General features: G+C 30.2%; 1 protein-coding gene across 3 annotated transcripts; it reads left to right on the top strand.

Moving 5' to 3' along the window:
* Window positions 1-1,557: 1,557 nt before the first annotated feature.
* Window positions 1,558-11,923, top strand: LOC116766957 (aminopeptidase N). Of its 3 annotated transcripts, none has more exons than XR_009752670.1 (16): window positions 1,558-1,671; window positions 2,766-2,847; window positions 3,343-3,605; window positions 4,423-4,617; window positions 4,780-4,935; window positions 5,336-5,475; window positions 5,576-5,765; window positions 6,369-6,519; window positions 6,758-6,969; window positions 7,248-7,431; window positions 7,822-8,020; window positions 8,426-8,700; window positions 9,496-9,695; window positions 10,953-11,267; window positions 11,428-11,773; window positions 11,811-11,923. XR_009752670.1 is itself a non-coding variant. In XM_061521502.1 (16 exons), the coding sequence occupies exons 2-15, from the start codon at window positions 2,779-2,781 to the stop codon at window positions 11,693-11,695; spliced, it is 2,817 nt and encodes a 938-aa protein (XP_061377486.1). In that variant the 5' UTR covers window positions 1,558-1,671; window positions 2,766-2,778; the 3' UTR covers window positions 11,696-11,737; window positions 11,811-11,923. The 3 variants fall into 3 exon arrangements, 2 of the variants coding, with proteins under 2 accessions (XP_061377486.1, XP_061377485.1); XM_061521502.1 differs by having other exon boundaries at window positions 11,428-11,737; XM_061521501.1 differs by having other exon boundaries at window positions 11,428-11,827.
* Window positions 11,924-12,251: the final 328 nt, after the last annotated feature.

Genomic DNA, 12,251 nt, shown 5'->3' with positions numbered 1-12,251 from the left:
GATTTATTATTAAAATTTTATAGAGAAATAGTAAAAATAATCTGACATATACACTTTATTATCTATCCTTCAACTTTTATATCCAATATATTTTGTATTCTATGAAATAACATAATCCATATCAATAGTATATTATATCAATGTTTTATCCTCATTTTAACGGAATTTGTAAAGTTCTTATATATAACAAATAACTGTTTAAAATTTCCATCCGTCTACATGCCTTCTTCGAAAATCTAACACACGGATCAATATTTTTTTTTAATAGCTTATGGTAGAAAAAACTGTCAAAATTAACTAAAGCAAAATTACTGTTTTTAAATTATGTTACAGACAGCAACTAGGTATTTAAAATAATCAGCAAAAGATCTGATCATATGATGTTTGACTCAATATTATTAGTATGAATGTTAAAACAACGTTAAATCTGTTAACATTTAACAAAAATGTATTTCAATGACATTTGGCAATGACGTGGATGCAATTTTAGGAAGGGCATTCATGTAACTATAGCAGTAAACCACCTTACTGCGAAAGCTATTTCTTATAAACATGTTAGTTAAAACGGCAAAATGCATGTTTATATATTTTTCATATATCAAAATCTTACTTGAAAACCCAATCTATCGCGTGATCTACTTCCTATACCAAGAACAGAGCAGTGATTCAGAATACTGATAATATTAATTAGATTCTAATGAGGCAGAACGGGCGATAAGTACTCTAAACAATTTGATGAAATCTCGTTTAGATACCGCTTCACTTAGCGACTAATTGCGTTTTGTATTAAATATTTAATGTTCAAGATATCTTTAAAAATTATTGTGTTTTCTTGTTATAATTAAATTAGAATAATCATGTACTAGCATTAATTACAATACATTGCATATTAATAAACAATTTTTTAACTTCTTGTACTTTTTTTCGTCTCTACGCTAAGAATCTTGGAGGGATTGTTTTGTTAGGAGGCTCAGCATTTCATTTGTCCAACAAAATTAAACGTACAACATACATTACTCGTTTGCAGTCGACTGTTCCTTTTGTTTTCTACTCGAGTGTTATTGAAGTGCGTCATATTTTTCTAGTTGAAACTATGTTCAATAGATATCTTAACGTGATGAGTTATACGAGATTGTTCAAATGATTTTTATGTAAATCAGTTTTAAAATTAAATATATCTATTTAAATATATTAAAAAAAAAACTTCTTTGTCTAACTTTAAGTTTCAATAAGTTCCGCGAACATTATATTTCTTTTGAATTTATTCACTCTGCAAAACGATTTATGAAAAAAAAAACAATTACGTTATTTGCTCATGTGTCAACACATTATGCCTATTATTCACAGCTCCAAAATGAAAATAATTGTGTTCCTTTAAGATTATTTGTCAAAAACTGTTTTGGTGTGAATCAAACTACAATTAATATAGCCACTATAAAGTGTAATCGTTTTATAAAAGAGTTAAATCTGTGTCAGATTCAATAACGTGCGTCATATCAATGTAACAACAATTGCACAGGTTCGTATCGTAAGCCTTATTAGCAACACTTGACTATACAAACATGCGACAATCAGTGTCGTCAGAGCAAATGGAACATATCCTGGAGTCAATTGCTCGGGATTGAGCTGATCGGAGTTCATACAGACGCGATCAGCCACATAGAATTGACGGTGAGTATAACACTATCATAAATATAATAAACCTTTTTCAACATTATTGGCATTATGCATTCATGCAGAGGATGGTATAATATAAAAAAGATTATTCAGTTTTATAAGTATTACGTAGTCAAATCGCTGGTGCTAAAAGTTTTTCTTTATATCGTCACGAGAAGCTTACAGGGATCAAGCTGTCATTGATTGTAAAGTAGGGCACTCCAAATCTTAACTGCGCTATTGACAAAGCCACGTTCAAAACTTTGACCGTATTGTAAGAAAATACGAAGGAGTTGGTTTTATATAGAGAAACTATTTATTGAAAGACTTTTAGTTTTTTTTTTATTTATTTCCGATTCTGTTGAATATTTTGTTTATAATGCTTTATTTATATTATTATTGTTTAGAAAAAATAAAAGTTGTATTGTGTATGTATTGTATTGTATTGTGTATTTAAAATATTTTTTTTTAATTCAATTACATATAACAAATATAATAAAGCGTAAATTTTACTACACCTCTTTCGCTATCCAATGTACATACAAATGAATTTTATTATGGCATATTTACACTTAATTGTAATAATATCCATAAATAAATTCCCATTACTCGTACACGTACCACTAAACAACGAATCTTTTAAAAGACGTTGAAAACTGTTTTGAATACAAAATATATCGAATATGCTATTTTTTTATTCTGGATTTACAAACTTTTAAAATTAATATACAAATGTAATGTTTTGTTAACTTAACAATAACTTTTCTGTTTCTTTAATAACTTCTACCATGCCTACATATTTGGGATCAAGTAGAGGCTACAACGAATAATGAAATTAATATCATTCTGGATCATATTATCCAATGATTCTTTCTGATTTGCACGTATACAAGCTCTACAGGATTTATAATATTTGTTTTAAATTTAAGATATAGTTATAATGATATCAGATTATTCGTTTCATTAAGTATAACATTCATAGTGCTAAGTAGGGACAGTAGGATTGTACGAATCATATATGTATATTTAAATACGGATTTCTGTTTGTTATTATGTACTAAGATCCTTAATATTCAACTCCATACTGATATTTACTCTTAATTCTGTAGGCATAGAACCAGGATGAATATACTACAGGTGTGTGTGTTAGTTTGTCTCTGTGTGAGTGGCAATTCCCTTCCACCGGATAAGGTGAGTTACCTACCTTGTTAGCTTTACGATATTAAACACCTATTTTGAACCGCTCGGCAGGCTTATTACATCCAACATGTCTACGTGTAATTGTGTTTAGAGTAACTGAGTATTATCTCCAATAAGGTTGTACGATGTATTAAGAAGTTATAATGAGTTTTGAAATAAGTTTTATCAAAATGTTGAAATGATATCTTTAAATATATATAGAAAGCTTTTGAAAATTTAAATAAATTTAAAATTCAAACTAAAACATTTTCAATCGCTAATTTCAACGCTGATTAAATAATTTAATGAGAATTTGATCTTAACGAAACTGAAGTGAGCACAAAATGAGTTATGAATACGAAAACTTCTCTAAGGTAACTTTTAACGAACATTAATTACAAGAAGGGTCAATTTAATTTGTTTATATTGAGAATTGAAAAGAAGGAGAAAATTAAGTTTTAAAGTGTTCATCATATAATCAATTAATAAAAAAATAATTTGTCATAGATGCGTGGATTTCATATAATAAAAACAAGGAGCATTGATTTGAATAATGCTCACGGTCTTGCTATGGAGAGTAGATTGGAGAAATCTGTGGAACCGACGGGTTATCGTTTGGAATTGGAGCCGTATTTGGAGGACGCTATGTTTAAAGGGCATGTTAGGATAAATGTGACGTGGCTAGAAGATTCTCATACAATAAACGTCCACTGTGCCCACGATATTGAAATCACTGAGACGGAAGTACAGGCGTATCTATCAAGCGATTCGTGAGCATGCTTTATATTTATACAGTGCATGTATACTATGTTCCAATAGTAAACTATACCTGTATAATATTTACAGATATGTGACTTAATGCCCTTTCAGATTTATTTAACCACCTTGATAATATTGTTTTGTATTTAATAATTCCTGTATTTACACACAAAAATAAATGTAAGTGAAAGTTTTCGTAATATATATTGGAAATTTAAAATATAAAACAAAGCATTCAAACCACTGTAACTCATTTTAGGGCACTAAAGTATGACACATGTAACATAACGTTTATTTTAACTGAGTTTTAAAATGGCATAATATTCTTGGGTTACAAAAAATTTCACCTTAGAGCAGTGTCAATATACCTTTTCCCTTACAGCAGTATAATCTCAGTGTGAGAAATCTTTTATGTCAAAATTCCTATAATGTTGCATAAAGTCTCAATAGTAAATTATAATAGTTTACTTTTATTTAATAATTAAATGAAGTATAAAAAACACGTACAAATTGTTGTTAACATTTTCAAAGAATCTCGAACTTTTATAGAGAATTGATGTCCAGAATCATAAAAAATTCACATCGACTTAAAGATTCTGTTTAAATAAAACTTTAAAATGGTCCGGCATGTGGGTTTTGCTGTAGAAACTTTTATAAAAAGGAATTTAGCACCGAAACGATAAAAAATCTGCACGTCTGACCCAGTTCGGAATTTAAATTCAATCGATATAGCTGTGAAATACTGAACCTTTTTGAACTCTAAGAATATAATTTCCAAACTTCGTTCTTTGGATATTATTTTGCTATCGAATTTTGTAAATTTCACAGAGAACAATTGCATACGATTCCTATCAAGAGAGTGACCATGGATGTGAAGAAACCAATCGCTTTAATACGACTTGAAAAAACGGTACCGAAATCTTCAAAAGGGTTCATTGATTTTAGTTTCAAAGGTAATATGCAAACGGCTATCACGGAAGCATTTTTCAAAACTACTTATTCTACAGATCAGGAGGTTGAGAGGTAATTTAAAGTTAAGAATCTTCGTAATTTACTTTAAATTTGATCTTTAAAAAAAATACAGATAACAAATATGCAGTACAATTTTTTGTTACAAAATTATGGCATAAACACGGTTAATACTCTTTCTGAACAAATCTTTCACAATTAATTCGGTGGTTATAGGATAGTCGCAGGGACACAACTGCGTCCGAATAACGCGAGACGTATGTTCCCATGTTTTGATGAACCTGGATACAAAACTCCCTTTGAACTGAGCGTCGTGCGACCGCGGGATATGGTAGCACTTAGCAATGTTCCTGTCGCTAGGACAGAAGATATGTAAGTGTAGATTCTGTGATTTTTTTCGAAAATTTTATTTGGCGTAGAAAATATTTTTGATATTTAAAATGCTTCTTTGTTTTAGACTTGTGTTACGCAATGTTTATTTCGATGTGGTTACCTAAATTTTGCATAGTTAAGTAAGAAATGTAGGATAACTCATTTATATTATTTATATAAAGTTGGTTCTAAACTATTCTAAAATAAATTTTATTATAAAACAATAATCAATTTTATAATTTCTGCGATAATTTAAGTAAGTTGTTGCAAAATTGAATACCTATTACAAAAGCTTATTTTACTTTCAGAACTTAGATGAAAACATTAAAGTATAATTTAATACAGAAAAATGTATACGTAATAATAATAATAATAATAATAATATATATTTTAATAATAGTAACGATGAACCAAACGCCGTCTGGGATCATTTCGAGAGGACTCCCCCAATGTCAACGTTTACGCTCGGCCTTGTCATCGCTGACCTCAAACAATTTGGCAGTGCCATACATTATGAAGACGAAAATGGAAACAATATTGGTTAGAACATACTGATATATTGTGTTCATATATATCCAAGTTTTTGGAAGACAGATATAAATTTAATGAGTTGGAGATTACTTAATAAATCTTTTTTTAGAAATACGTGTTTGGGGTCGTCCAGAATTTGTAGAAATGTTAGAAGGTCTCAATGAGAAAGTGGCTCAAGTGTTTTCTGAAGTCGCAAACTTCTGGCAAGTTCCGCTACCATTACGCAGATTGGACATAGTGGCTTTACCAAACTATCAAGGGGTAAAGCCCGCCGATAATTGGGGTTTGATAGTTTTTAAGTAAGTATTTAATAGGTTTGTAAAAAATATTTTATCACGGTTACGATTACCTTACATATTTCGTTCCAATCAACATTTATTTGTTTCTCTTTTTATACTATACATAAAAAAAATATATTCCTATAAAAATTCTTAGAAATCAACATCATGGTCGTAGTCCGACATTTATCTGATCATTTCTAGATTATGTCCCTTAAAACTTGTACGAACTTATTTCATATAATTTATACGTTAAAATTAAAATGAACGAAAATTTTATACACTATATTCTACTAAACCGTCCTTCTTTTTACTGTCCATAAAACGTTTTATATGAAGACAGTTTCCTAAATTGTTTACATTTTCTAGACCACGATCATATTTTTTTTAAATTCATAAGACTTATCTTCTTGATAAAAAATGAACACGCTTGTTAAGTCAAAACATATTGTTGTATTTGTATGATACTAACAGACCATTCCTTAACCTTTAGATTTTAGAAAGTGGCCTTTTGTCTGAAGAACCTTTATATTAAGACTAGACATTAACAACATTCTTACCCATATCTTCCCTATTAATCTGTAAAGCTGTCATACCATTAATACCCATTATGCTCTACCTTAGGGAAAGCGATTTGTCCTCACGAGGCTACTTGCAGCTGTCCCAGGAGTTGTCCTACCAGTGGCTAGGCGCTCTCGTCTCTCCAGCTTGGTGGAGCGACGCTCATCTTAACAAAGCACTAGTTGGATACCTCGCTGCGGAGATTGCATTTAAAGTTAGTGGTGTCAGTTGCTAACAGGTTCACAAAACATCTCAAAACTAACCAACGGGTTAAATGATATAGAGTTTATAACCCATATAAAATGAAGTAATATTAAAAATATTGATTTGAATTGAATTTGAAACACCACGGGATTTTTTTTTTAATAATAACTTTAGATCAGTTAAAAGCGTGCTTCGTAAGTTATAATTTATCCGTCTGTCATAACGAGTTGTTTTTCTATCCTTCAAAGATTAACAATGGTTCAGAGATGGAAGGAAAATGGCCGATGACGGTTCTTTATTCTCTGTACTACGAGTTCAGTAAACGATATCCACACTCTCGGATCACCGGCATGAAACAAGAGACGGCTTGCACCAAAATAGAGTTATTGTTCCGAATGTTCAATTATACTATTGGTGGAGACACTTTTAGGAAAGGAATGAGGAAATTCATTGAGTCAAGGTATTGTCGCTTTGGAAGCTCTTAGTTTTCAAACGGTTGTGTGATTTAGCTCGAATGTTTCAAGTTGTCTATCGGGTTTATTTGTTTAAACTAAATTGCTGTTTTTACTACACGGCAGAATTCAAAATTTTATGTTTTAATCGATGGTCTTCGATTTACTGATAAATAATTTTATATTCATATAAGATGTATTATTGATAGAAGCACCAACAATTTCATTTGTGAATTTGTTGTCTGTTATAAGTTACCTACATTTTTTTATATATATTGTAATACAGGAAGTTTAAGACTTTTACTGGTGATGATATTTGGAATGCCCTCAACGAAGCCGCATTAGCAGATGGCAAGATTCCGAAAGATATTAATATTAAAACAGTAGCCACCAGTTGGATAGAAAAAGACAGACTTCCAGTCATCACAGTTAAGAGGAATTACGAAACCAATACGGCTTTTGTAACTCAGGTAAACTTTGGAAACTGTAACCATCCCTCCTATAATATATAAAGCAAATTATTATTTATTAACACGAGTGATGTGTTTAGAAAATTGTGGGCTTAAATTTCTAAGCAGCGAAATCTAAATTTGCAAGTTCAAGTAAATCTTTAAAAGTAAATTTTGTTTCAGTTTAATTTTATTAATTATTTACAACTTACCTTAACTTTGTTTTTATAAAATAAAAAATCTTAAAGTTGCAACAGAAACTTTTCTTGCTACTAATACTTCTTCCAGCTTTAATTCTCTAACACAAAAACATAAATGTATATTGGCCGTTACTTATTACCCAACTTAACCTATAAATTTAAATCGGATTATAAAATAAACGAATCCCATAGAATTTAAAACTTCATTTAGAAAGTGTATCTTCGCGAACGTCCCCACGATCTGCCTTCATCCAATAAGATGTTGTGGAGCGCTCCGCTGGTCGTGTGTCGTTCTGACAGACTCTCCTTCGAAGACTTCACGCCTTCCTCCTGGATCAGACACACAGACCTCAACCTGCTCAACATGCCGGATGACAAGCACTTCATCATCGTCAACCCTGAAGAAATTGGTAAGCGAAAATCTGTGAAGGGAGACGAAACCTCTCAACATTTCATCATCCACCGTGCGGGTGCCGGGTCCATTTGATATTAAGAATAAAAAACGAATTTATTTTGTATTTGATCTCGTCTTCAATATTGTATGAATTAATTCGTGAACTAAAGTTAAAAGATTGTTAATAAAAATTTTAAATTTGAAGTCCAGTTGAAGTTACTGAAAAGTATTGAAAATGAAGACTATGGGATCATTAAAATACAAAATTTTCATTATCCGTTACAAAAGTAATATTTATGTCACTTTCTTATTACTTAAGTAAATTTTATGGTCATGTACAGAAAGCAAATTTTTAGACTGCTAATTCGTCATAGAATATTTATTGATGTTGATTTTATAATAAAAATTGTTCTTTCACTAGCCCCATTCCCAGTAAACTACGACCAGGATAACTGGAATCTTCTATCAAATTATCTACAAAGCGAGAGCAGGGTCAACATACCAGAGCTCACACGAGCCAAGCTTTTACACGATGCTTGGAACCTGGCTTACGCTGGAGAACTTTCATTCGCAACAGCTTTTAATATGACATTATTTATGAGACACGAAAGAAATCATTTAGTGTGGGATCCAGTGTTCACAATGATCGACCACATCGGAAGGCGTATTTGTCCGTGCATTCTTGATAAATTTAGAGTAAGTATTTCAATTTGTGTATTTGTAAGATAAAAGACAATAAGATCTAAGACATCTCGTCTGCCCGTCATCACAATTGCTGAAAAGTAACTGACACTTCGGGATTATGTAGTTTAAAAAATAAAAATTCGCCTAGTAAATTCGAAAAGGTATTAGTTTTACGATAATAGATTTTGAACGTTTCTTTTCTCGCCGTTAAAGTTTTTTTTAAAGATTTGTATAATATCAGAAACAGATTATAAATGATATATTTCTAAAATATAACTTTCAAGTTGGTTTTATCTTCATTCAATAACGACCAAAAGACGCTATTTATCAATTAATAACGTAAGTGATAAGTGACATTTAAGAATGATCATGTCTCGTTTTAAAATATAGAAGAATTCATTCCTAGGACGCATTTTCATCTCCGATCAAAAAAATCGATTATAATAAAAACAAAAACTGTCATTACTGAAATATCACACATGGAAAATTATATTTCAGACAGGTCATATAAGTTTTGTTTGAGGGTCCGTCGCTGTAACACGTATAATTTTACTTTACCAAATGGTTTTTCCTTTATATTACATTTTGGAAAATATTTAAATAAGTTTGAAACAAAAGTAATAATAGGTAAAGCGAATAGCGTTTTGTTATAATGTTACAAAAATGGCATAGTTTTTTTTAATACTAATTATATCTATATGGTCTTTGATATATATTTAGTGAATGTTATAGAAGATAGATTTTGTTCATCGTATTATTTGAAATGATGTAATGTGTCATATTTTAAGTATATTAATTTTAATTTAGGCGTACGTTCGCACGCTTTTGACACCTCTATATAACGAAATGGTAAAAGACGTTAGAGACGACGGAGATAACAGAAGAAAGAGTCTGTACTCGTTGACCAAAACCTTCTTATGTCAAGTTGGCTTCAAGCCTTGTATTATGGAGGCCCAAGAGCAGTTCAGTAATTGGATGCAGGCACCAAATCCTGATGAAGGAAATCCGTAAGTACAATGCTTAGCAAGTAGACTTCAGTCAAGTTATAACTTAATTTGCAAAGATAGAAAAAACAGATTGATAGAAAGTTTTGGATTACGTTTGTGTTGCATAATCATTCAATGCATGTATATTTATATTAATTTATATGCAGTGCCTACGTTTGTTTGCACGATAATTTCCACATGCTATTAACTCTAGCCATGGCTATTAGGATATTCGTATGTTTCTTATTTTAATTTATATATAACATACATAAAAGAATTTGATTTTGGTAAAAAAATATAAACAATAAGAATAAATTATAAGTTATATTTAAAACTTTTATTACTATCGAGATTTTGAATTGACGAAATAAATGGTAATTTTACTTATTAATATATATTTTGTTTACCAAATATATTTTAATGGTTTCCATGAATCTAGATGCAAATAAAAATAGAGAAATAAAATATTTAAATATAACGTGTATATAAATTTAGTTTGTTTTTTTTTTCATTATTTCCTATGAAATACGTAATATAATAACATAACATACAAAATATCAATTACGAAATATTCACACAAATATTGTAAAGAAACGTGTTATTATACCTAGATGAAAATATAACGTAAATAATATCGAATATATTGCGTGAAGATGAATAGCGTTTTCCTTTGTCGCTTTGTACATTAAAAACAAATCTCTGATGTAATATTTAATTTTGACATTGAAGGTGTCCTATCTTGACATTATTAACACATTATATTGTTAATTTTCTAATTATAATGTGATCTAAGGTAATTATGATGTGTTAATTACAAATAAACCTGTAGATATACATTACATATAACAACTATTATTAAGCCATTAGTGACACATTTAAAGTTGTAGACGTTACGTCATAGAATCAATAATATAAATCATTTATTCTAGCGAATAACTTATTAGAATGTAATGAGCTGTAAAGACACAAAAATTCTTAAAGTCAAGAACTACTTAATATTTTACTTAAAAAGCTGAAAGAGAGTCGAATTCTTTTATGTTTTCTTTCCACCATTAATACTTTTGTTGATGCAATCCATTTTGTTGGCCGCGACCATTAATAACGTCATCTATTGTTTGATATAAAAAGGGTTTCTTCGGGCTTCTTGTTTTTATGATAACTCCGAAGTTACTATACATAGACTTCATTTTGATTTACTTATTTTTCTACTAAGTATATGTTTATACCTTTAGATGCGATTGCTAATATTAAATGGGTCTATAATATTTCTTTTCATAGCATTTCTAATCAGTACATCTGTCCGGTATTCAAATGGGGAACGCAAAAGGAGTGGGATTTTGGACTACAAAGGGTTATAAACTTCCCACCATCGAGAAAACAAAGCGAAAGAACGTATCTCCTTAAAACATTAGCCGGTTGTCCAGTGGATGAGAAGAAAATAGAGAAATTGTTAAATATAACGATTCTAGAAGGCAACGGAAACTTTACGGAAACGGATTTATTCTTAATATTCAGTATGCTGACGGGAAATTCTCAAGGTTACACAACCTTATTCTATTTCCTCAACAACAATTGGGACGTGCTCAAAGAAAAGTAAGTATACGATAGTGTTGCTACATTTATCATTACTATATAAGACGAATAAGAGAACATTCTGTCATTCCTTTAATCGTATATTTAAAAATAGCACCTTTGAAATGTATTGTCATACAGAATTATATGTTTTTATTGATATCAATCGCTATATCTATAGATTCTCGAGTAAGACAAATATTTGGGATAACATGATAACGTCCGCGACCTCGCAGTTCACGACGAAGCCTGGTATGAATCTGGTGGCTATAATGTACGACAATCACAAAGGCGAATTCGGTTCAGCCGAGCATATTATAGAGAAATCGCTGAGAAACATTCGCGAGGAAACTAAATGGTCAGAAGAAAACATTCCTGTGATAGAGACATGGCTAGACGACTACCTCTCAAGAACCGAGGTCAAAGACGACCAGGCGATCGACGCTTAATAATATGTTAATACAGACAGATTATATATAGTGTTTATATATGTTAATACAGACAGATTATATATAGAGTTTATATATGTTAATACAGACGGATTTATATATAGAGTTTATATATAAAGATTCGTTAGTCTAGATAGTATTTTATTTACACCCATGTGTAAATTACAAAGCTGAATACATACTATTTATATGATGTGTGAATTAATTATATATGTTTTATAAAAAAGATATTTAATTTGTTTTTTTTTTAATATAATTATATATCACGAAAAAATGAACAGTATCAAACATTTAGTCAAGTGAACGAACTAATAGTAACTCGAATAGTCAAATAGTAATTCAAATTCATCAATAAATTTCTAAAATCTTTGAACTATGAAAATGAATCAGGAAGAAACTATGGATTACCTACAATAAAATTTATTAATGATTGAACTTTCTTATGAAGTTAGTCAGGCATTGAAAAATTTACGAACCGTTGTTATATAGGCGAATCCTCGAAGAGAAAGTAAATACTTTTATAAATATTAACAGCTCAGTACTTTAAGGCGCCATC

This window comes from Danaus plexippus, chromosome 10, assembly GCF_018135715.1.
Source record: "Danaus plexippus chromosome 10, MEX_DaPlex, whole genome shotgun sequence".
Classification (NCBI taxonomy): Eukaryota; Metazoa; Arthropoda; class Insecta; order Lepidoptera; family Nymphalidae; genus Danaus; species Danaus plexippus.
This window is presented reverse-complemented; position numbering and strand designations above follow the sequence as displayed.

Coding starts and splice junctions, on each gene's coding strand:
- LOC116766957 (XM_061521502.1), top strand. CDS start 2,779: ATGAATATACTACAGGTGTGTGTGTTAGTTTGTCTCTGTGTGAGTGGC. Junction 2,848..3,342: donor ATTCCCTTCCACCGGATAAG/GTGAGTTACCTA, acceptor AATTTGTCATAG/ATGCGTGGATTTCATATAAT. Junction 5,766..6,368: donor TGGGGTTTGATAGTTTTTAA/GTAAGTATTTAA, acceptor GCTCTACCTTAG/GGAAAGCGATTTGTCCTCAC.